A 26,168-nucleotide genomic window follows, 5' to 3' on the forward strand; every position below is an offset into this window, starting at 1 on the left:
GGGGAAATGTTTCAGTTGTGCGACAACACTAAATCTACATTGTAATGATTATCATGCAGATTTACACCAACGTTAGACAGAGTGCTTTTTCAGTTCAAAATTATTGCGCTCCGAGTTAAAATCAAAATGTTACAATAGTCTTCGATATAATGCAGCTGCAGACGTACCATCATAGTAAAACAAAGCGTACTAAAATGATCATTGCTATTGATCACGGATTTATTGATCTTCATGGAGTGTGGGTTGCAATTAAAACAGACTATTAAATTATGTAAAGTAGGTTCAACAGTTCTACATCTCCATCGTTGAATATTGAAATTTATATGCGTTTTCTTTCCTCATTATATGCTCTCTCTCTCTCTCTCTCTCTCTCTCAGTGTCTCTCTCGTTTTCATGCCCATCTATCCTAGCTGAAAACACTGGCGAAATAACAGGATATTGTTTGTGAAATAGTATCATCGAGGCTGAACAGACCATTAAGTATACAAATTAGAGCCAAATTAGAGAACGATGTAACAATGGGCATATAAGGTCTAGAATGATACAGAGAAGAATCTAGCGCGTCCCGCTGTTGCAAAAGCAGCTTCACTTTGAGATGTTGAACTCCTGCCGTGATGACATTGAAGAAATTGGCAGGACATGGTCTGATCACACAAAAAAGAAAGCGGAAACAAGCCGCTCGCGGCTCAGGTTTACGACAAACTAGGACTCAAGTCTCATAGTACGCTCGAGGACTGAGCATACCAAGAACCCATCGTTAACGATGTCGAGGAGCACACTTAGAACGCAATGCGTTCCAATGTATAACTTTTATAAGCCTGATGCTTCTTGTCAACTCGACTTCAAGCACTTCAGAGGAGTTTTCATGCACGATAAGTCGTGTCGACGCAATTATGCCCTCTGCGATGCGTTCTACTGAAGCTGGGTAAATACCAAATATCTTTCAGCTGCATAAATCGATTGATATACTCGCTATTGGCCTGTCTGTGGATCCACGGATCTAACTGGCCATGAATTCCCCCTTTCACATGTTTCACCTGTCTTACAATTTTGCCTCTGCATAATAGCTTCAAGATTGCATAACCAAATATTATGTGGAGTACGGTCAAGGCGGCTGATTACAAAGACATCATTAAGCAAAACATTAAAACACTCATAAATAAATCGATGTGAAAGATACTTTCCCCCGGCACAAATCATAAGATAACCGGCGTTAGTAACATAACCAACCCGTCTTCGCCATTGGCAGTTACTAATCACACCAGCACGCGAGACTTTGTAATTTTTAATAATGGGACGCCTTATGAATTCATCGACCTCGTTTCCTTGCTCAGTTTGTATAGTTTCTATCATTTGTCTAAATTATAATTTTATATTACTAAGAAAACATGCTCACGATTTTCTTACTTAGAAAATATACTGAGATAGTCTCTAACGTCCTTTATTGGACCAAGGCTACTGCTAGCATCCGGATAACCAGCGATCTTACCACTAGTAGCCGGGAGATCATTGTTATATCATAATACCGTTTCAGCACTCTATATTTTCTGCCACCGCTCGCTACACAAAACTGTGTTTGGCCCCTTACACCAATTCTACATTTCACACATGGCTTTGGCCTTAAACTACCGCACTTGACAGATTGAGGAAGCGCCAGATCGATATACGAGTAACACATCGATTACTCAGTCACATAAGCAAGGCCAAGAACGAGTTCATGGGCAATGATGCATTTCATCTGTAGTCAACATTCATAATAAAGCAAGATGATATTTTTATCGATGATACGATGAACGTTCAACGAGAGGCGACACTCATCGATTATTTAACCGGATGGCTGGCAATCTACGGACAAAGATACATTTTCCAAAATAGAACGCGTCGTTGCCACCAGTGACGTTTTCACTACCGGCGAAGTCAATGGCAATGCTTACAGTGACGTAACTTGGATTATCAGTGATAAGCGTGACTCTTCGTGACTCACAACGTAGCCAAAGTAGTGTCGTGTTAGATAGGAATTATATGTCACGGATGCTGAATTGTATTGATAAACCCTACTACGAGCGCTTATACCCTAGGACCGCAGTTGTCTGTGCGATTTATCCGCTTAATGAACCCGATATCAATGCTAGCACCCCAAAGTCCAACGTTATTTTCAACTGTGTAGTCGAGAGAATCACAGAGCACTTGACGAACGCGTTACGAGGAAATGGTCTTACAGATTTACGGCGCAAAAATAGACAAGTGGGCGGGGGGGGGGACGCAAGAGAGCGCGGAGCATCGATAAGCGATATTGCTGAGCTGGAAAAGAAATTGAAATTCCCAATAACAGTCACAAAATTTACCGACAAGATCTTGTACACAGCGAGGCATCAATATAGGGGTTCTCCGATAGTAATCCTTGATTATAATGCTCACGCATGGACGCCGATTATAATAATATTTCCACGAGAAAAATCAGTTAAATAGTACTGCGGTAATAATCTTGAGTGCATAAATAATATCAGTAAGCGCAATTCTGTGTCGAAATGGTAACCAGAGAGAGCGGACTGAAACCGTAAAACTGTTCGCAAGTCGAGTTGCATGCAATCCACAACAATGACGGATATGATCAATCCATGATACCGTCTGGTGAATTTGTTTGTATTGAACCTCTTCATGAGCAGATGACCAAGGTTGCATTAAAATAGACCGCCGAAACAGATCTAGTAACATAACTGCTAATTAATTATTTTACAATCTCATCTGCCCATGCTCACTTCTGTCGGCAGCAACATTTGTGGCGACGAACTCATCGATACTTTCTTGAGGATATGCAACGCTCGTGTGTCGAATATGGACACAGAGGTCTCTGAAATACTAAATACGATTACCGCGATATCATATCGGTTGATATGGTTGCGTGTTATCCCAGAAGCATTCTTGAAATGGGTGAATGCAGAAGGCATTTTTAAAGATTTTGACATACGAAACACTCGATGACTCGAATTTTGATAAACTGCAAGCTGCATATAGATTTTGATTTAACTGGATTTGCTGAAATCTAATCATTCGAATTGGTGGCAAATATTCATCCTGTCATCGTTGCCGTCATTTCAACAAACCCAATCAAGAGATAAATCCCATAAATCACTGCAAGAAGAATAAATATGGCTGGCGCCACTAGTGCTACTGAGATATATTTGTATGCTAATATATTGTTTTCTTTTCCATGCGACAGAGAAATCTAGCTGTTTTGCTAATCTTACTTTCCTTAACTCAGTCAAGTCATCTCAGACCATTCGTGTCAGTAAAGCTATCAACGCGCTCAGAACTACTTTTAAAGAAAGAAAATCACCTTATCGGTACTATTTGATTTCATGTTGTCAGAGATTTCGTCGTACTTATTGATAAAACGTCAGTCTCCTGTGGCCTGAAGTAGTTGTTTAGAAAAGAAAAATTAACACCAACAAATATATAACAAAAACATACTAACTTAAGGTCAATCCCTCTTTGAGAACACACCATACAAAACATTTCTCGAGAGACACACACATACGCACACGATGTCGAGCTATTTTGGTATTTTGCTATATATAGTTTCACACGACATGGTCAAGTGTATCCTATATGCAGACGTAACTCAGCACATTGTCAGGTCAGCGTCATTAAATGCGTCATTAAATATAGCTAAAGCTACCCAACAAGTTTTAAATACTTCGTGTGGAACAAGCTATATAATATTAGGTACATTAAAAGATGCAGACCTGAATATTGACGGTGCTAAAGATATGATAAATTTCTCAATGCTGTGTGGAATGAACCATGACAAACAACACTGATCCATGCACAGAGACTAGGCCTATACACTTCATAGCCTCGTGGAGAGACAAATAATATAACCCCTTGACTGGCATTTCCAAGTCTTGGTCCAAAATCTCAACAAAGATGATATTAATCAAGGAACACACAGGCTATACACATTACTGGCCACAAAAATCCCAACTGGGTACTATTAGCAGCTACCGTGATGGTGATTCTCAGCGACTTTCTCATATAAGATCCTCAATGCTGGCTTATGCGTCAATAAACCTGCTATTGATGATCGACCGATTTCCAAAGAACGCTGTTAAGGTCGCCACGGACACATTTTATATCAGCAGGCTGATGGCTAACTGTCCAAACATAACGCTGCTAGATGAACATTCAGCGGGCAATGCTCCCGGGGATCTAGTAAAAATAGTTTCCAATGCAAATGTATATCCAATTTTGCAGCTTCCGTTCGTGGTGCCCTTGACTTTCTCCATTCAAAGCCCAAAGCTCTATATATAATTACTAACAACCGCAAATGTTGTCTTCAAAAACAGATGCCAGATTGTACATTTTGTCGCATATAAGGAAAAAAATCGCGATTTGCGTGATTGGCGAAACCCAGCGCGATCCCTGTGCCGATCTACCACCGATCATTCGCCGATCATCTATAACAACGGGGGAGACAGCACGGGAGTCTATGAGCCTCCGGAAACGTTAGAGGCCTCGATTTACTATTCTAGACATGGTATGTCCGCTTTTGTCTTGTTCTCTAATTGGATTCTCTAATTGGATTCTCTAATTCACCTAACTGATAGTTTGCCCAGCCTGCATGCTGATGCTCTAGATATGCATTCAGGAATTAATTCTCACAGAGCTCGGAGACGGAGATAATGTGAGGAATTATTTCGTATTTGGCTTAACAAAAATGTATGCCCATGATATTGTCGCTTCAATATGTGATCTAATAGCGCCGGAGCAGATGCCCGTGCCATCACACTCACATGATAACCACATTTTGCTAACCAGTGAGAGAACCCGAATCAATAAAAACTGCCCTGTAGCTAAATAAACTCATTTTGCAGTAGAGTTCGAAACCTCTGATATTTCTTGGCATACAGTTCCCATTATAAGAATAACGTAATTAAATAAGTATGAGATATTTTATTCTTATTTTTGTGTTGTCACTAGTTTGTTTTTTATGTTCTTGTTGTTTAATGGGTGTTGGGGGTCTGTTTGATCGTTTTGTTTTCGAATCTGTTTTGTTTCTGGTGTGTTGTTTTTTTTTCATAATTAAAAACATGAGATTATATGCCTACTCATTACATTTTTTCAGAGAATTAATTACTCATTATTACAACCGGTAGCCACCTTCCACCACCACTACCGACACGTTGTCCACAACCAATACCACCACGAACATGAACAATGTCAGAGTCCTCAAGCCATCAAAAAATGTTTGAGTCAGTACCTTTTCTACTACTTTAATTATTACAGTATGACGTAGTTACTTCGAGCTACAGTAGTACGTCTTACTGTTGAATATCAACCGTTATGTAGTATATGGAAGGTTTATGTAGTATATGGAAGGTTTATGTAGTATATGGAAGGTTTATGTCCGGGTTGTACAGCAAGAAAACCAATCACAGACGAGGATACAAGACACTAAATAGCAAAGGTATCGAGAATGTCCATGTATTAGGCTAGTTCGAAAAAGCACGATCATTTGCACTTTATAAAATCGAGAATTAGACAATAGGAATATGTATGAACATATGTATAGATTTTAATGAATGTGAAGTAAATTAGCACGAAATAAAGTTAGTTAGATCCTATCATCACGTGCTATACGATATTATATTGAAGCAGATTGCATTTCATGCGTAGGCTGGTATACCCGATAAAATAAAACACAAAATAAACGACCATCACAGTTAAATGCGAGATTTCAGGAAGGATGGTATGTTAGCGTGGTTGCTGTCTTTGGAAGAAAATTGTCTCCAACTGCTATGTCTTAGCACGGTAGAACGCTGTAAAGAATCGTTTCTAAATATACCACAATGGCACAATTCGTAATTTATTTTAAAATATAAAGTATGGCAGTTACTAAAGCCATTATAGTAAATATTAATGATTATTTATTTAATTCATCATCAATATTTTGTGACGTTTGTAAAATCTCAGAGACAACACGTACTGGAAAAAAAATCAATACATATTTTATTTATCGTTTTGAATTGAATGAAAACGAACAGGAGTCTTTTATTTATTTGTTTATTTTCAACACAATATTGCGGATGATACTCCAGGACGTTTGTTTTCTTGCACAGAATGTTCCGCGACATGCCTGGAGTGTGTGTGTGTGTGTGTGCGTGTGTGATTTTGATTTATAACGTAGCTTTGACACTGTTTCAGTCATCTCGCTACGATATATGTTATGAAAAAGAGGATTTTGTATCATAACCTTCTTCTCATTTCTTGCTATTAGAAGAAATTAATCAAAAGTTAAGAAATGTCTTTGCCATGGTGTGTGTGTGTGAGAGAGAGAGAGAGAGAGAGAGAGAGAGAGAGAGAGAGAAGAAAAGAGTTCCGGCCTCTCTTGAAAGAGGGTGACACTCATAATGGTGTAAATACGTCTACATCTTGGGGAATTTGGCAAGCGGAGCTACGGGATGCTGTAACGACGCAAGCCTCTTTGAGTTTAGGACTAAAGAACTAGAGTATCTGTGGATTGACGCTTTTTATATCAGTTTCTTAGGACAAAGCCAAATATGTTTATACGTCTAGTTTTTGTGGTTCGCCAGTATCTCAAAGTGAGGCTTCATAGTTTCTTATAGACTATCGTCTATGTCTATGTACGTCTTTAGATAGACAATTCTGCCACGCCTACTCAATAACCATTTATAAAGATTAATTTGGATTTTTTCTAGTTCACCTATCTACATAACTTACCGAGTGAAGTTTGTTTTCCTGATTTATAATACAAGGGAAATGTATATAGATTTTTGCCTTTTGCTCATAAGGGCGCAATCTTTATTAAATGTTATATAATTGTAATACCGAAAAAACTGGATTTAATCTCAATGTATTTTAATAGAAAATTAATTTCAAAATCATTTAATCAAAAATTACTTTTAATACAATTTAGAGACATTTTCAATCTTACTACTTTTACTAAACAATTATGTCCAAATATATATAGTGTGGCAGTTTATAGTGATGTTTAGCACTGGGAGATCATGTGACAGACATGTAGACCGATGTCCAACCCATTCACATTATCCTGACACCTAGCCGACCAGTTCTAACATTAACCTCTTAATGCTGAGCGCCAAGCGAGGCAGCTGTTAGTACCATTTGCATTAGTCTTTGGTATGACTCGGTCGGGGCTCATAGCCGCGACCTCCCTCATCCGAGACGGACGCTCTTACTACAAAGCTACCGGAACGGGCCTGATATGCGTGGAACCGTGATAATGAATGAGACCAAGCAGTTGAAAACAAATAATTGCATACCGAGTTTGTATAAGTCACTTAGATGACTGGTTTTCACATTATTACATCAAGGCATCAAGTTTCCCGAAACAACACAGGGAATGCAAATATGGAACGCATTATGTAAGCCCTTCTACTTGTTCATCAGTCTCAAACCCCTGATAGCTTTGTACTGGTCCAGTATTTCCATGAGAGTATTGAGTGTGAAAGTAGCATGCGGATTATTGGATGTTGACATTATCTCTTGAAAATTGATCAATTAAATGTTGTCAAATCTCTTCTTTGACAGCAGGTGATCAAATTCGTCCATGGTTTGCCACGGACCGTCGCCTACTTCTATAATGACGATGGACAATGAGTAGTAGGAAGCATACTCGATGGATTTCCTTGTCTGTTCTTCGTTGTCCATCTAGCCTTACTTTGAGGGTTATTTTCTCATTTACAACCAGCACCACCATTAAACCTCTGCACGACAACTACAAATATTGCTTTCATGAGAAACATGGCAAATATTCGGTTGAAAACAGTGCCGTTTGAACCTTATTGTATGTAAAGAGTTTACAGGTTGAAACATGAGCTTACCTTTTGCACCAATTGGCGCCGTCATATATATGCATTTAGCTAAAATATTGCGACATAAACCCCAAACCCTAGCTTTCTTCATATACTGTTTGCCGTTTACCTTAAAGATAAATTCCTTCTTAAATAATGTAGTTATTTCCCTTCCATTAGTTAACTTAGTTTTCTTTCTGTGCCAAAGTATTTATTGTTCTACAGTTATCTCATTTCCGTGAATGTTTGTTGCTGTGTATGTTTTCCATTGACCTCTGAGTAGATCGTTGCATTAGGACGAAATGCTGAGAGAAACATTTATATTTTTGCCACGGTGTGTTCAAATTTTTTCTCATACAATGCAAACAGTCTAAAACTCTGGCATTTGGTGATGTTCACTACTATGTAATGTTTTGACTAGGAGAGCGTGGAACGTGTGGAAGGCCACTGGCACGGGCAAAGTACTGAGTCCAAAATTATGTACATTTCTTTAACGGTGCAAAACCTTGGCGAAGCCATATTTTAAAATGGTGATAAAGCATTGTATACTGACTTAGTGACCCGCGAGTCAGCACCATCGACTTAAAGAGAAAAACAAATTGCTAAAAGAAAGTTAACGCTATTAAATTTCTCCTGCATACGAATGTGTGAAAATTAATTGGTCAATTTTAAGGTCAAAATTTAATTGGAAGATGTGAACAGAAGATGATTTGAAGTTTTAAATAATGAAATTGTGCATGTGTGTTCAAGTTTTCAGCTCGTATATCATTAGCTTTTGAAGCTATATCGGTTTCCAGTGATCAGCGAGGTTCAAACAAGGAAAATTACCATATAAGGCCCCTTACCGATATATACCCTAAGTTTAATAAAGTGTAAACTGCCACATAGGAGTCGTGGACGTTTTGATTTTGGGTAAGGATTCTTTAACATAGCTTTAGCAATGTTTTAGTCATATCGCTACGATGTCAGCATTGTGGCAGTTTATTGTGATGTCCACCAATAGGCATCATTCCGCTGACATGTAGCATGATGTCCCACCCAATCACTTTATCCTGACACCATGCCGACCAGTCCTAACACTAACCCCATAATGCTGAGCACCTAGCGAGGTGGCTGTTAGTACCATTTTTGTTCGTCTTTGATATGACTCGGACGGGATTCCAACGCGCGACCTCCCGCATCCGAGGCTGACGCTCTAACCATTAGGCCATGGACGTTTTATATGCAATCACTTAAATGAATTAGGTTTCTATTCTATCAACCAAGCCTTCAGTCAATATCAAACTTTGGTCATATTAGGATTTTAATGTGAGTCAGTAATGTCATGTGTGTATAACTGAACCCCAATTTTTCGTGTTTTTTTTTTTTGGGGGGGGGGTTGTGTCACGTTTCGAAACTGGTCACGCAGCTAATGACTATTGTTTTCGACGGCTGAGATGTTTGTGTAACGTGCACTATTTTAGAGACAGAAATATGCCGAACAATATATAAAATGGGCGAGTGTGATTCGTGTTCTGTGGAAATCCGGACATTAACCTTAAGCTTTTGATGAACATCTTTGGCGAGGAAATCATAACAGAGCATCTCTCGCAACAAATTAATGAAGCAGCAGTCTTGTGCAAGATGTGGTATCGAAAAAACTGCGATCCTTTTATTATGAAACTGACGCTCTTCGAAATGAGCTCAGAACAAAGTATACCATTTAGGCACACAAAAAAAAATCTTGTTTTATTCCATATCTGTATTGCACAGGATTGATCATAACATGCATGCGTAATAGAGGAAAAGAAACAAGTGCTCACAAAATCATAATTATCCAAAAGATGTATTCTCAGTCGAAAACATTTTATCAGTGTAAACATCTTTTTCATATTATATCAATTTGATATTTATGTTCTTATCGATCGTGTGTGCTTGGCTTCTGTGTGTTTCTTTTAGGAACATTTTTTCCATTCTTGTTAGTTTAAAAAAAAGTGCCTTTCCTTTTATTGTTCTTTTTATGTGCTGTCATCCTTACTGTTGCTTAACTCAACTAGTTCGAATACGTAATTCCGGTTTAAGTTTGGACTTGTCTCTATACTTCTTGGCTATCGCCAAAGACATGTATGACCCTTCAGGGTCATTATCAATCATACCCTATCAATGCTTCTATGAGTGCTTCACCTTTCTGACTTATGTATTGGAGACAAATCTTCTGGCAAAAATTAAGCAAATTTGATCTACACATTTTTATTCAAATGTTCTTCACTTGATTGGATGCACAGGACAATTATAACTGTAATATCGTTTGATATATATGTTTTTTGGCATATCTAGAATTCTTAGCCCATATTTAAAATATATGTCTATATCTTAATACTCTACATACTAATTGTTCCTAATTCCTTATTTACAAATTCATATGGAATAAACATAGATGTACCAAGAATAAATGTACAAAATGACAAACAAATTATTTCAATGTCATTGGAATCGTTAAAATAAAAACAAATCTCATCCCTATAGTTAAGGCCAGTAGCTACCACCGAGTCAAACAGACGAAGCAATCTAAAGAAATAATACTCAGGAATACTGAAATCTATATTTTAATAATATACACTCTTAACGTCAATCAAAGGGAAGTAAGTGCAACAATGTTTTAGATAAAAACCATGGGCTCAGAATCTACATTTTAAATCTGTTTTGTACCTCACCAAATTCCGTTTGTGTATGGTTTGAATGTATATAACGTAGCACGTAAGCAACAATAAAAATGTACTGAATATTTATTTTAATATTAAAATGGACTGTTTTAACAAGGAACATATATTTGCATCTTGTTTTCATAGATCTGATGTAACTTTGCAAGAAATAAGTACTAAAATGTCCATCGATTATAGTTTATGTCAGCTGATAAATGTGGAGTTTTGCTTTATCTGCTAAATTCGTAACCGCTAGCACATCCTTACTTTGGTGAATGCAAATCGCACAGGGACATAACGGCACTCCTGACGTTATTACCTGTAGGACAGACCCATTCGGGGACAGCTGATGAATGTTGTTAGATGATTGTCCAATAAGATAGATAATGTCATATCGGTCCACATCGACTCCCCTGGGGTATGCAAGATTGACAGGCTTGTAGGTAAACAACTTCTTGCCATCCATGTCAAAACAGAGAAGTGAATCCATAAGATCTGCGCTGATATACACTCGTGTTTTCGCGTTATTCAGAGCTACGCAGTTATATATACTACATGCACTGAATGGACAGTCATACTGGTGTGAGTACTTCACCTCTCCTCTCGTGTTAATCAAACTCCATTCACTCTTGTAATTACCACAGTACCAGTTCACTACCATCTCCCCCTTCCCAGCAGCTGCTATTCCATTACAACTGTACTTGGTTGGCATCATTATAACGGGATTGATGACATCATCCTCCACTGACAGGATCAGGATTGTATTCTGATGAATCAACGATACTGCCACCTCCTGGTCATCCAGAGCACAGACGTTCCAAGGACCATCTGTTAGTGTATGACTTGCGATAAACTCATAGGAAGAACTTAGTAGGATGCATTGGTTATTGTCATGATCAGCAAGCATCAATCTGTCTCCAGTGAGAAATGTAACATCAATATACCGTGGTACAACAGCATTAGGGGTTTTAATATCAATAACATCAACTACATCTACCTGACAATTTTGTGTTTGCCTCCGATAACCTTTCAAGGGAAGAATGTTTGAGCCGGCTATAGACTCAACTTTAACCACTTCAGACACAGAGACAGACAAAATGGATTGTATTTTAGGAGAGAATTCCACAATTAATTTTAAAGTCTCAGTCTTCTCGTACTTTTCTACAACCAGACTGTTATAGGAACGTAACTGCGACCTCATCTTTTCCGCTGTCAGATATTTTTGTAAACAGCTCCCAAGTTTATATACTGCTTCAAGGACAATTTGAGAACTTCTCACATCATGAATTAACATCAAACACTGTTGATTTTCGTCCCGTTTCTTTATTGCCACCTCTCTGTAAATTTTGCTTCCCTCAGCCTTCACTTGTTTTTCTATCTCGTCCAGAATGGCATTGATTTTCGTTCTTACTTCCCTGATCTGGTCCGTCAATCTGTTAATCTGGGTCCCAATAGTATCAACACAGGACTCATTCATCTCCATAAATTTCATAAAATGAATCTCAATTTTCTTCATATCTGTAATTATTTCATCTGGCTTGCTGTTATATAGCTGAACAGGGAGTTCTTTTTTTAAGTCTATCACTTTGCCACAGCTTGTGTGGCCCTCGAAGATACATGCTCCACAACAGGAGACGTTGTGATCTTCGCAATAGTACTTCATATCTTCTCCTTGATGATCCGAGCATGTATCACATTCTGCAAGTTTCATCACATTTTCTGGGTTACGTTCTAAGTCTTCCATAATAAAGGTGGTACTATCACCAATTATTGTGTTCTATGTACTTTCAAAACAACCTCCACACAAGCCCTCCTTGCATACTACACATCGCCCTTCAGCCGCGGCAACGCCATCCTCAATATTACAAGCGAGACACAAACGATCTACTTTTCTGTAAAACAAAAATTGTTTTAGTAGGAAACAAAGTTGCCCATTCACCTGTCGATATGTCTTTAATGGGCGGACTTACCTAATTTATACATGCTGGACACTGAACAAATCTCAATGTTTTATGCTCGGCAGTTTCAATTGTTATGTTACATTGTAAACACTTCTCACAAAGCGAGTGTGACTACGGCATCTGTCTGGTTATGTTGAACTGTTCCAAACAAGGCCCATCTTCAGTTTCTATTTTAGCAGCAGCCATCATTAAAATTAATCCATTAGATACCTCGGATAGGAAAACCTCTAAATTTTCTCATTTTGAATAACATTGTTATTATTTAATATTATTTAACTATTAGGCATTGGCGTGCTCGATTGGTAAGTGCCGACTCTTCAAAAATAATGTGTTCTGAGTTTTCCTGCCAATATTCTATCCCATATGTAAGGTTATAAGTGAAGATATTTAGTCCCTACCGTTCTTATCCATAGCGAACCAGTGAGTTCAAATCCTACTAAATCATATGTTAATCTAAATTACCTTCAAGTGTCATTGTGTGTCTCTGTGTTTTTGGAATTTTAATGTAGCTTTAACAATGTGTCGATCATATCGCTACGATATCTGCATTGTGACAGTTTATAGTGATGTTTAGCAGTGGTGCATCATGCCGCAGACATATAGAATGATATCCCACCCAGTCACATTATCCTGCCACTCGGCCTACCAGTTCTAACACTAACCTCTTAATGATGAGCGGTTTGCGAGGCAGCTATTAGTACCATTTGTCATCATTCTATGATACGACTCGGCCGGGCTTTGGACCCATGACCTCCCACATCCGAGGTGGACGTTTTAACCACTAGGCCACCGGAACTGTCAGCTTCAAATATGAATTGATAGGGAAGTTCATGTCATTGTTTATTCGGTATGTTTGGAGAGATTGACAGTTTAACAAGAAAAAAAGAAAGAATAAAAAACAAATCCAATGGGTCACAGATTTTACATTATTGTTATTGTTGTTGTTGTTGTTGTGGGGTTTACGCCATATTTCAGCACACGATAGGCTATGCATGGCGGCCAGTAATAATGGTGGAGTAAAAACCCGGGAAAACTCCGGGAATAACCACTGACCCACGAGAAGCTACAGGCGAGCTTTCTCACATACCCACGTTAGCCGAATCCTAGACACAGATTTTACATCGAGGCAGCCATCAATGCTTCTAAAACTAGACAATTGCGTTTAATTAAATAGCATGTATCGAAGTCAGTTATCACACCAAGCAGAGAGAATAAAACATGCTCTACAAATACACTGGGACAAAATTCTTTGTTATTCATCCAGAAGTAATAAATGTGACCTGAGTTCATACGGGTACCTTGGGTTTTCTTTTTCCTGAAGTTCAGGATTACGTCCTTGTTATAGTGCCGTTCGTATTTTATATGAAAAAGTGCATCAAAGTAGCATAAAGGTGTGTCGGAGGCAGACACGATGTAAATAGAATGATGTACCTACAATAGATGATTGTTATTCACACTATTGCAAGAAACATATGTTATAATGGAAGAATTTGTATTTGTAAATCATATATTTTTCTCGAAAAAAATGCCGTATATAATTTTCTCTTTCAGTACATGAGGGCGAACGGATCAGTGCAAACGTAGAAAGCAGAAAATTTAAAGTAAAATGTATGCTGTCAAAGGAAACTAACAATATTTTTTCTTCAGATGCATCGATCTTATTATTTGCTCCATGGGTATCCTTCTACGTTTAAACATGTGTTGTACAGTGTCTACGCATATACATCAAACACATTAAAGGTTTGTCTCAAGATAAATTTGTTTAACTTTTCATTGCTATGTATGTCGGTAGCGAAAGATAATCGCGAGGCTTCGTGAAACACTGATTCATAAATATGCCTCAACTTTCTTTCCTTCAAATTGCCACAAATAAAAGAAACTAAGTTTATCTTGAATGGAAAAATAAACATAAGTCACCGTTAAAGATTTCGCTTATAGAGAGGTTTTCCGTTTAAAAATTCAGCATTGCACCTAGTAATTTGGTCGCGGTACGACTCAATATGTTGTCTGAGCGGAAAATAGCACGTGTACCTCGAGATGCTCCAGGTTATTTTAACTGGTGATAAAAAGATTATTTACCGCTGACACGAATGAATGAATTCGGTCTTTATGCGCACGATACAATCCCCAAAGAGCAAACAATACTTTTAGAGCAATCGAGAACGTTTTTACATTTGTTGTGTAATATGATACTATGCTCTCTTTTTCGCTTTCCCTAACTCTCTCGCGTTGGTGTCAGAAAGGTGAGATTGCAGTGATTCATAACGGAGAGCGCTCTAGACCAGTCGACCAATCGGGGCCCCTATAAATGAAGTAAGAGCTACTGTCAATTGATGGTTATTATAAACGATTAGTGACAATTAATCACATACAGTTACTCCTAGTGAGAACTGGTTAACACCTGTAAGTGACCATCAGTTATTTTATTGATACAATAATTAGCGTCTGTCGGTGACTTTTATTTACTTGGTTTTGAATGTTCAAAGAGATGCCATGTTTAAGTAGTACCGTTATTGTTATCACGTGATGACGACATGTTGACACTTTTACAACGCATTTTAAAGACAAATTATGAACGAAATAAATGACCTTGTACTCTGAAATGCCAGTAAATTACTATTATTTGATGTTACTTCAATAGCAATGAAAAGAAACAATGAGAACACATAAGAAGCACTAGTAAACGTGTAGCATCTTGAATTGAACAACAGTAGTAATTACAATCTTTCAAAGGTCCACCAAATTGAAAAAGGATGGAGCTTTCGGATATTTTATGAAATTAACTCACATAAATAAAACTTAAATACGATGATTGTCAGTTAGAAAAAATATTGCAACATACTACTTACGATGCAGTTGACTGAAGATAAAGTGGTAAATGATCCTCTTCATCAAACATCGATTCCATCGATGATGACATTGAACAAATAAATGAAAAACTGTAAGAAAGCAATGGCCGCAAACAAAACGCATGATGGTATGACAAAACGCGAACATAATGTATTGTTTGAATCACTGTCTGTATCGCATTTCCTTTTGGTTGTTTATATCGGCTATAACATTTAAAAATTAGAGGCATGAATTGCTATTGCAGAACAAGACAGCACAGCTTAACAGGATTCAGAATGCTACACTACTTTACATCGTAGCAGCCATTTTATACTCATAAATGTTCCAGTTTGGTCTGCACACGATTGACATTCTGTAAATTAAAATGCAAAATTTAAATTTAAAAAGCTATAACAAAATTATCTTTCATTGCAACCAAAGAAACCAGCTTAATTGCATGTAATTTGTTCATTGGTTATCAGATATCACATTATACTAATCAATTGTACACTGTTTCTCATCGAATAAAATAGTTCCTGGAAACTTATTCTAATATTTTTTCGGAACTCTTGGTTTCTGTAGCTTTTCACGCGATATGTCTAACTTTTCATGCTTTAGCAAAAGCCTTTAATATAAGTAATTTTAGCTACTTGATTAAGGGAAGAATTTAATGATTTTAATATGCTGATTTTGAAAGATGTCGGTATACTGCCAACTGAAAAATTTAAAATTTATCCAGATCTGTATAGATGATACCTTTATTTTGTGAAATGTGTTCATTACACTTATATCTACATAAGTATACGCAATTGATATTTTTTGAAACAAAACCAATCAATATTCAACATATTATAATTGTTTATACTTTAAATATTATTTCTTCTCCAATACATTTTAATGAATCTTGAAATAAGTGTATGCAATTATTATTTCGTTCATTTATTTTCCATATATTATATGGAAATTTGAAACATACAAGTATTATTAGCGTAATAATAAAATAGCATAACACCGCTGCAATGAGTTGCTGAGCAGAGGGGTCCAAATCAAAGCAACGGTAGAGGATACAAATTTAAATATTATTTAATAGTTATAAAGAGGTCCAGGAATCTCTAACACCCCACTACGTTCCGTCTAAGAATGTTTTTAAGCTTCAGTGTGCAAGTAGATTACGTAGCTAGATATTGTAATGTACAATCAATCAATCTATTTGATTGAATTATTGAAATTTTGTTGAATTTTAATTTCATAGAAAATGAAAGGATATGAAATCATATTCAGAAATAGTAAACTTTTGACTAATGGTTTTCCAACAAATGAACTGTTTTCTTCAATGAGTATCTTTATCAGACACCATTTACTTTTTCATGTATTAAAATCGAAACTAAATAAAAAATTTAACAAAAGTAATAAAACAATAAAGTATGGAATGAAACTTGTTTAAATATTTTATCATCTATACTTCAGAAAAAATGCAAGGAAAGTATTTGATTATGTCAAATCCTTATGTTTCACTGAAACTTAAATTGTCATTGATGCAAAAAAAAAAAAAAAAAAAAAAACTTTGTAGAGACCAAATGGTCTGCATGCTAGTTTGACACGTCACACAGTACTCTGTACGGAGATACATTTAAACAAAATATGTGAAAGAAATTATCACATATTTTCTTCAAATGTGTCTCCGTACAGAGCTATGTCTGGAGTATTTCGTATAAAAAGGCCCCCAAAATGCCTCGCATGTGAAATTGAGCACATCTTATTTCGCATATTGTTGTTGTTGTTGAGTTTAATTATAGTGGTGTGCGCACACTTGTGCATGTGCCACTTTTTTCTGACTGCACCGCAGCCTGCTAGTTGTTCCTGGGGACGGGAATGGTGCCACCTCCCCCAGGCTTTTATGGGTTCAAGGAACCCTGATAGGTTGGCCTCAATTTGTATGGTCCATAAAGGTCCCTTACAGTTGAATGGTTGGCTGTCATTAGTGGGAAGGAGAGCTAGGGAACGGTCCTGGTTGCTTCACATCGCTGGTTTCTTGTTATATTTGCCTGTTGTTTCTTGCTATTTTGTTTTCTTTACTTTTTTCATCTTTCAAAATGTTCTAAAAAGGGGGGGGGGTTCTATGCTATTTATAGAGGTTGTTAGTAGAAATCATGTATGAAGAGAGATTTTCAAGGTTATTATGGTATTACTAGTCGAGGTGTTTAGGGTATGCTTCGTATGTTATGTTATTTATAAGTTTTTAGATATTGCCTCTTTAAGTTATTTATTTATTAATGTTTTTAGAGACTGAATGTTATTTATACTTTATTTAGCAAGAGACCGGAGTCCTAGCCGATTACACGGTTTGTCAAGGATATCTAAGACCGGAGTCCTAGCTGAGTACTCGGTTCGTTAAGGATGTCTAGGACCGGAGTCCTAGCTGATTACACGGTTCGTTAAGGATATCTAGGACCGGAGTCCTAGCTGATTACACGGTTCGTTAAGGATATCTAGGACCGGAGTCCTAGCCGATTACACGGTTTGTTAAGGATATCTAGGACCAGAGTCCTAGCTGATTACACGGTTCGTTAGGGATATCTGGGAACGGAGTCGTAGCTGATTACTCGGTTCGTTAAGGATATCTAGGACATCCGATTTTGCGGTTTCCTTAGTTTTTGATAGGTGCTTCGTAAGTGAATTATTTATTAATATTTTTATAAAATTGAATGATATGTTGTGGGGTTTTGTGTGGGGGCTTTTAAATTTATTTAGCTAGTTATTGGGTCTTTTGATTTTGTGGGGATAGTAATTATATTTTGTTCCTAAATCCTGCTGAGTCTATGAATTTATTTATATCTTTATATGCTGATTGTTTATTTTTATTAGAGTCCATAAGTAACTCTGGGTATGTGTGTGGTGATCCAATCTCTTTTTCTTTTTGATAAATATTTTCTTAGCGGGTTGATATATTGGGCATATATTGAATACGTGGTGTAGATCTTCGGTGGTGTGGCAGTTAAAGCAGTTGATGATTGCTAGTTTGGGTCCTATAAACCTTCCAAAACTGCTTGCTAGTTTAGTTTTTCCAGTTATTATCCTGTTTCTGGTTTTCTGTTCTAAATAGGTACCCTCAGGTAGCTGTATTTTCCTATCTACGTTTTTTTTTTTTTTGTTTCATGGTGCTTTTTACCTTTTGTGGAGGAGTTCCAAAAATCTTGCCATTTTTGGTCTAAATATGTTTGTGCGAAGCTTAGTGCTTCTGTAGAGCTATAGTTAAACTTTATAGAGTTTTGATCTCCAAGTTTGGTTTGTGCAACTTTGTCTGCTGTTTCGTTGCCAGAGATTCCAATGTGCGACCGTATCCACATAAGCTCGATTAATTGATGTGCTGTGGTGATATCGTCGATTAATCTGCATGTTCTGTCGAGGAATTGTTCCCTAGAGTGTGTATTACGATTTTGGATCGATTTGATAACGCTTAGGGAATCGCTTATAACGACTGCTTTGTGTATTTGGTTGTCTTTGATCCATTGTAGTGATTCAAGTATAGCCCCGAATTCAGTGGTGTAAATGAAGCAATAATCAGGTAATCCGGATCCCGTTTGTATATTGAATTCAGGGATGACTATAGCTGCTGCTGTTCTTGCTGGGTTGTTTGTTTTTGATCCATCGGTATATATTTTAACATAGTCCGGGTATATTTGGTTGATTTGTTTACCAGTACAGGTTTTAGTAAGTTTTCTTGTCCTTCTTTATTGCCTAATTTGGTAGCTTCGATGCTAATCCTTGGTGGTGTTTGTAACCATGGTGATTTGTTCTGGTCTGTATTGTTTGTTACCTGGTTTTTTTTAGTATAGGTATCTTTTCTCTTAGTTCAAGGATTACTTTGCCACTTGGTGTGGTGGGTATGATTTTGGGTTTGAAGACAACTTTACACATGTTTATAGCTATTTTGTTGGGATGGTTGTCTGGGTGGGTATCTAATCGAATGGAGTATCGGGGGAGCAGTTCTTGCCAACGTAATTTTAAGCGTAGTTCTCCTGTTAGTGTTTACAGTTCTTCTAATGATGTTGAGGGGAGTGTTCCTGTGCATAATAGCAAGGCTTTTCTCTGGATAGTGTCAAGTTTTTGTAGTACAGGTTGCTTAGCCGAGTTATATGCTTGGCAACCGTCATCCAGTTTTGATCTAATTAGGCTTTTATATATCGTGAGGAGGGTTTCCTGGTTGGATCCCCAGTCAGTCCCTGTGATGTTCCTGAGTAAATTGAGATCTTTGTTACAATTCTGGGTGAGTTGTTCAATTTGCTGTTTCCATATGAGGTAGTTGTCAAAGAACATTCTTAGGAATTTTACTACTGTTGCGTATTTGGTTAATTGATTTTGTATGTAATAGTTTGGATAGACTTGGTTGTTGTTTCGTTTGGGGGTGAATATGATTGCCACAGTTTTTTCATGAGATATTTTGAAACCCCATTTGTCCGCCCATCTCCCTATGTTGTCTAGGCTCTGCTGGATTTTTTTAACTACTGTTTAATTGGCAGGATTTCCATTCCTCCATACGCCACTATCATCTGCAAATTGTGACTAGTTTATTTTTGTGGAGGCTGCATTGAGGTCAAGGTCGTTTACCATTAGGTTAAATAGTAAGGGACTTATTACACTGCCTTGCGGTGTTCCATTTTCAAGTGGAAATTCTTCCGATTGGGCGTTGTCTATTCTTGTGGTAATTTTCAACCTGTGAGGAAATCGCCAATCCAGTTGAACAAGCGTCCAGTTATTCCAAATTGGTTTAATTTGGTCATTAGTCCATTGGTCCGTACTAGGTCGAACGCTTTTTCTAGGTCTAGAAAAACCGCTGTGAGGTTACGATCGGTTTTCCTATGTGCGTTAAAAGCGAGTTTGATGTATATTTCCAATCTGAGAAGTTGCTCAGTGGTGGACCGATTGTTCCGAAAGCCACGTTGATTTATGGAGAGTAGGTTATTGGTTTCTAGGTGGTGTTTTAACCTATTTGCTATTATTGTCTCCATTATTTTGCAAATATTGTTTGTAAGGGAGATGGGTCGGTACAAATTTATGTTGTTGGTATCTTTACCTAGCTTGGAGATTGGTATTACTGTGGCCTGTTTCGATTTGATGGGTAGTTGGCCTTTATCCTATATCCTATTAAAGAGTTTGAGTATGGCTATTGTCATATTGATAGGTAGTTTTTTTTTATAGATAATGTAACCTAACTGATCCTTACCAGGGTATGTTTAGTTTTTGGATCGTAGGGCTATCTCCCATTCGTGTAATGTGATATTTCGCATATTTGTACAGGCTGCATATTGCGTCCCGACATCAAAATGTTTGTTTCAGAATAGTTCATTTAGATGTTTTTCATGAACTTTTGTACTGTTAAATTGTACCGTCTAAACTAATGATAGAATCGTGCAAACATTATCCGCCATTAGATGTAAATGGATCTGACCGTCATGCGTCGTATCATAGTCATGTCTATAAAACTCTAATAGTTGTCTGCTACAGGTGCTTTTAAGAAGTTACGACTGTTAAAACATCTAGACAGAATCTTGTATAATCAAACTGTATTTGGAAGTATTTCAGGATCAAATCTTCCACTACTCTGCTTCTTGCTAGTTGGTTCCAGATCTTGTCTACTACCACCTGATTTGAGAAGGCTTTGACCCTAAATACGCATCACTAGTTCCCGGAGGATTAATGATGTAACGGTCTTTCTTTCCTTCAAGAGTATTAAAGATCAGTCACTCTTTCTTGAGCATTAAATAGTAGCAATTCTTTCAAGACCATTAAATAATAATCATTCTTTTACAGGGTACTAAAGAGCAATCCATCTTTCTTGAACATTCAAGACGTCTTTCTTTCGAGAGATTTAAATACCAGTCATTCTAGAGAGTCTATGATAAAAATATAATTTTGCTAGGTATCTTCCCCCCCCCCCCCCCCCCCCCCACGAACGTTCAGAAATAAACACACGTTGGTTATGATCAAAACAGAGAATTGGTGAACAAAATGGGAGTGAGAAACCCAATTTGGTCGGGTACCCGAACCCCATACCAGCCAAAATTATATGATTTGGCTTTCAGGTGAAAAATCCAGTAAAAAGTTTTACTGCCAAGAGTTTTGTAAATAAAGGTTATACAAGGTTTGCACTTTACTGACCTTTATTTAGGTGAGGAGATATGTCAAAATTGGATATTATTAAATCAAAATGAAAATAGATCAATGTTTTCAGAAGTTCTCGTTCGGACGAACCACTTTTTTGAAATAATGGTGGTAATAACCTGTAAGTGTTGTTTCCCTTTGTCTAGGATATATGGGCAGAACTACCTTTCTTTCATTTTTTAGAGAGGACTTGATTTTCGCGTTTCAGACAGTAGTCCTACTGATAATGTGATTAGTAATGTATTTGACGGGGAAAAAGCTAATATATCAACCGTAGTTAAGTCTGTTTGGTTCATAAAGATTTTAGTAGTTTATATTACTGGTTCATGTAGTATGGTTAGGTGATGAGACATCAAAACAACATTTATTTAAGACTAAATGGGAAAAGTTCCTTTATGATTTTAATTAAAGACATTAAATTGAGCAATTTACAGAGTTTGTTCCAACTTGGTCCCGATGCAGTAATATGTAGACTACTTTCATCATCCTGAGGTGGATGACAGATGTAATGTTTCTGCAGTTTGGATAAAATTCTTGAATATAGGTCGTAGTGTCAGACACGATTATATTCTAAGATACAAGCTCGGTGTAAATTTGGCGAGAAGAGTTGTTTTCAAAATTAGACCGGATTTTAAGAAAAGACAAAACGAGTTCTGTATCAAGATGCACCCACAATGTAAGTTTAGTGTAGAAAGCATAATTAGATCTGATATGTGAATAGAAAATCTGAATAGGTCGAGAAAATAGGTCACAATGACCCAAGTATTGGTTTAAGACACATGGCCAGCCTAAGATGGTCTTTCGGTGTAATTGTTGGCAACATAACAAAAGGTATTGCAACTTAACCATGGAAGGGTTTTGATCTCAGTCAGTAATTTCGTTTTTTATAATTAAACCCCAAACTTTTGTTTCTTCGTCTTTTTTCCGAACGGGTCACGCAGCTAATAATTACTGTTTGTTTTGGACGGCTGTGATGTCGGTGTAACGTGCTCTATTTTAGAGAGAAAACATGGTAATACAAAATATATAATAATATAAGAGTGCATTTCATGTTCTCTGGAAATCCGGACATTACTGGAGATTTTGATGGACGCTTGATTTGACTTTATTATGATGTCAAGGAAATCTCTGCAACAACTTTATGAAGCAGCAGTCTCGTGTTAGGCTAGGTATCGAAACCGAGCACTCTTCATTACAAAACTGACGCTCTTCAAAATGAGCTCAAGACCGAATATATCATTAAAGCAAAAGAACAATTCTGGTTTTATTGAATATCTTTATTGCAAAAGATCGTTCATGACATATTAGCGTAATAGGCGAAATGTTCACATAATGATAATCTAAAATACATATTTTATCAGCATAAATATCTTTGTCACGTTATATTCATTTTATATCTATATTGTAGTGTGTGCTTGCTTTTTCTGTTTTACTGGTTTGTTTCGGGGGGGGGGCATTTTTTTTTTCGTTCTGGTTAGTTAAAAAAATATTCTTTCCTTTTGTTGTTCTTTTTCATTTCTTGTCATTATTGTTGCTTCATTGAACTGGCTCGAATACCTATTCTGGTTTTAGTTTGAAGATGTCTCTAAACTGCGTGACTATCTCCAATGCCAATGAGAGGTATGGCCCCTTCAGGGACATTATCAGTTAATTTGCAATGGTTTGATGCATACTTTAACTTTCTGACTTAGATATTGGACAACAACCTTCTGGCAGAATTAAGCAAATTTATACACATTTGTATCCACTTGAATGGATGTACAGGAAACTTACATCAATTTGTTATTTTGTTTCATATATACATTTCGTTAATATTTTGGACTTGTATGCATAACTTTATTTGTACAAAGTAACGAACATCAACTGAGTTTGACAATGAAATTTGGTATCTATGTTTGTGTGCAGAAGGTATGACCAACATCGATTTATATGTCAATATACTGGTAGAATTTTTTCAAATTCAAAACTTTATAGAGGCAGTATAGTTAGGATTGTGTTGATATACCTACCTAGCTACTGTAACTTTAAGAGTAGCCAATGCATACGATGTAATGTGTGTAATAAGGGATTTCCCATCCTATATAATATATGTAACTTTTAATTATTATGATCTTCTGGTGCACCAATTATAGCATGATACGTTTTCATCATTTTTATTCCCCGAGTGCACCAAACATTGCCAAATCAAGACGTAAATTCCTACCTTTTAGCCGTGTTAGCCCTACAATCAAAATCACATCCTTCTTTGCATCGTAACTGTAAATTTTAATGTTTTCGGGATATCAATATTCTGGCATCTTTAGAATTCTTAGCCAATATTTCAAAATACGTTTATATTTGATACTCTGCTTCCTAATTCTTCCCAGTTCATTTTATACGAAAGCATTTGGACTAGACGTAGATATACCCAAACATATTTCCAAAATGACAAATGAAATTTTTCAATGTCATTGGCATCATAAAAAAAACTCCCAAATCTCATCCCCATAGTTAAGGATATTAACTATCCCGAGTCAAACAGACGAAGCAATCTAAAGAAATAATAATAATGATAATAATACTCAGTAATGCTAAAACCTATAGGTACAAAATATACAAGCCTACACTCTTAATGTCAATCTTTCGGACGTAAGTGAAACAATGTTAAAAATAAAGCAAAATGTGCTTAACCTTTACATTATAAATCTAACTGTTTTGTACCTCAAATACATTCGTTATACTGTTTTCCATATGTCTTACATGTATATGACGTAGCACGTAAGCAACAATAAAAATTTACTGAATATTTATTTTAATATTAAAATGGTTTCTTTTACCAAGGAACTTATATATGCGTTTTGTCTTCTCAGAGCTGACGTAACTTTACAGGAAAAAAATAGTAAATGTCTATTCATTATACTTTATGTCAGTTGATAAATGTAGATTTTTGTTTTATCTTCAAAATTCGTGACCACTAATATATCCTTACTTTTGTGAATGCAAATAGCATAGGGACATATTGGCACTCCTGAAGTTATGACCTGTAGGACAGACCCATTCGGGGACAGTTGATGAATGTTGTTAGATGATTGTCCAATAACATAGATGTTGTCATATCTGTCCACATCGACTCCCCTGGGACATGTTAAATTGACAGCCTTGTATGTAAACAAATTCTTGCCATCCATGTCAAAACAGAGAAGTGAATCCATAAGATCTGCGCTGATATACACTCGTGTTTTCGCGTTATTCAGTGCTACGCAGTAGTTGCAGACATTGTATGTACTGAATGGACAGTCATACTGGTGTGAATACTTCACCTCTCCTCTCGTGTTAATCAAACTCCATTCACTCCTGTAATTACCACAGTACCAGTTCACTACCATCTCCCCCTTCCCAGCAGCTGCTATTCCATTGCAACTGTACTTGGTTGGCATCATTCTGACGGGTCTGAAAACGTCATCCATCACTGACAGGATCTGAATTGTATTCTGATGAATCAACGATACTGCCACCTCCTGGTCATCCAGTACACAGACGTTCCAAGGATCACCTGTTAATGTATGACATGTGATGAACTCATAGGAAGAACTTAGTAGGATGCATTGGTTATTGTCATGATCAGCAAGCATCAGTCTGTCTCCAGGGAGAAATGTGACACCAGTATACCGTGGTGCATCACCTGTATGGGATTTAAGGTCAATAACACCAACTACATCTACTTTACAATTTTGTGTTTGCCTTTGAGAACCTATTATGGGTAGAACGTTGGAGCCGGCTATAGATTCAACTTTAACCAATTCAGACACAGAAACAGACAAAATGGATTCTATGGTGGGCGAGAATTCAATCTTCACTGTTGCAGTCCTAACCTTCTCGTACTTTTCTGCAACCTCATTGCGATAGAAACGTAACAGCGATTTCACCTTTTCCGCAATCACACATTTTTGTAAATTGCTCCCATGTGTGTGTACTGTTTCCAAGAGATATTGAGCATATCTCACAGCATGAATTAACATCAAACACTGATGACTTTCGAACTTTTTCGTTGTTGTCGTCTCTTTGTAAATTTGGCTTCCCTCAGCCTTCACTTGTTTTTCTATCTCGTCCAGAATGGCATTGATTTTCTTTCTCACTTCCCTGATCTGATCCGTCGCCTTATTAATCTGGTTCACAGGGTTATCAACACAGGACTCATTCATCTCCATAAATTTCATTAAATGGATCTCGATATTCTTCATATCCGTAATTATTTCGTCTGGCTTGCTTGTACATAGCAGGACAGGGAGGTTTTTTTGTAAGTCTATCACTTTGACACAACTTTTGTGGCTCTCGAAGATACATGGGCCACAACAGGGGACGTCGTGATTTTTGCAATAATACTTGATATCTTCATGATGTTCCGAACAGGTAATGCATTCTGCAAGTTCCGTCACATTTTCTTGGTTACGTTCTAATTCTTCCATAATAAAAGTGGTTCTGTCTTTAGCCATTTTATATGTCCTATGTAGTGTCAAAACAATATCCACACATGCCCTCCTTGCATACTACACAACACCCCCAGCCGTGGTAACGGCACCCTCAATATTACAAGCGAGACACAAATGATCTAAGTTTCTATTTTGTGTTTTAGCAGGAAACAAAGTTGCTCATTCACCTGTCGATCTGTCCATAATAGACGGACTTGCCTAATTTATACATGCTGGACACTGAACATATCT

The 26,168-nt window shown here is 37.0% G+C and overlaps 2 protein-coding genes across 2 annotated transcripts; both read right to left on the reverse strand.

Annotated features, from left to right (window-relative positions):
* Positions 1–9,960: 9,960 nt before the first annotated feature.
* LOC149783439 (uncharacterized) lies at positions 9,961–12,260 on the reverse strand. Its single transcript, XM_089932841.1, has 2 exons — positions 10,836–12,260; positions 9,961–10,029 (listed from the first exon to the last, which is right to left on the reverse strand). The coding sequence occupies exons 1-2, from the start codon at positions 12,258–12,260 to the stop codon at positions 9,961–9,963; spliced, it is 1,494 nt and encodes a 497-aa protein (XP_089788967.1).
* A 12,108-nt stretch (positions 12,261–24,368) lies between these two features.
* On the reverse strand, positions 24,369–25,940 carry LOC149783440 (uncharacterized). The gene has a single exon (XM_089932842.1). The coding sequence runs from the start codon at positions 25,938–25,940 to the stop codon at positions 24,369–24,371; it is 1,572 nt and encodes a 523-aa protein (XP_089788968.1).
* Positions 25,941–26,168: the final 228 nt, after the last annotated feature.

Source organism: Sinohyriopsis cumingii, chromosome 14, assembly GCF_028554795.1.
Source record: "Sinohyriopsis cumingii isolate HCF-2022 chromosome 14, ASM2855479v2, whole genome shotgun sequence".
Classification (NCBI taxonomy): domain Eukaryota; kingdom Metazoa; phylum Mollusca; class Bivalvia; order Unionida; family Unionidae; genus Sinohyriopsis; species Sinohyriopsis cumingii.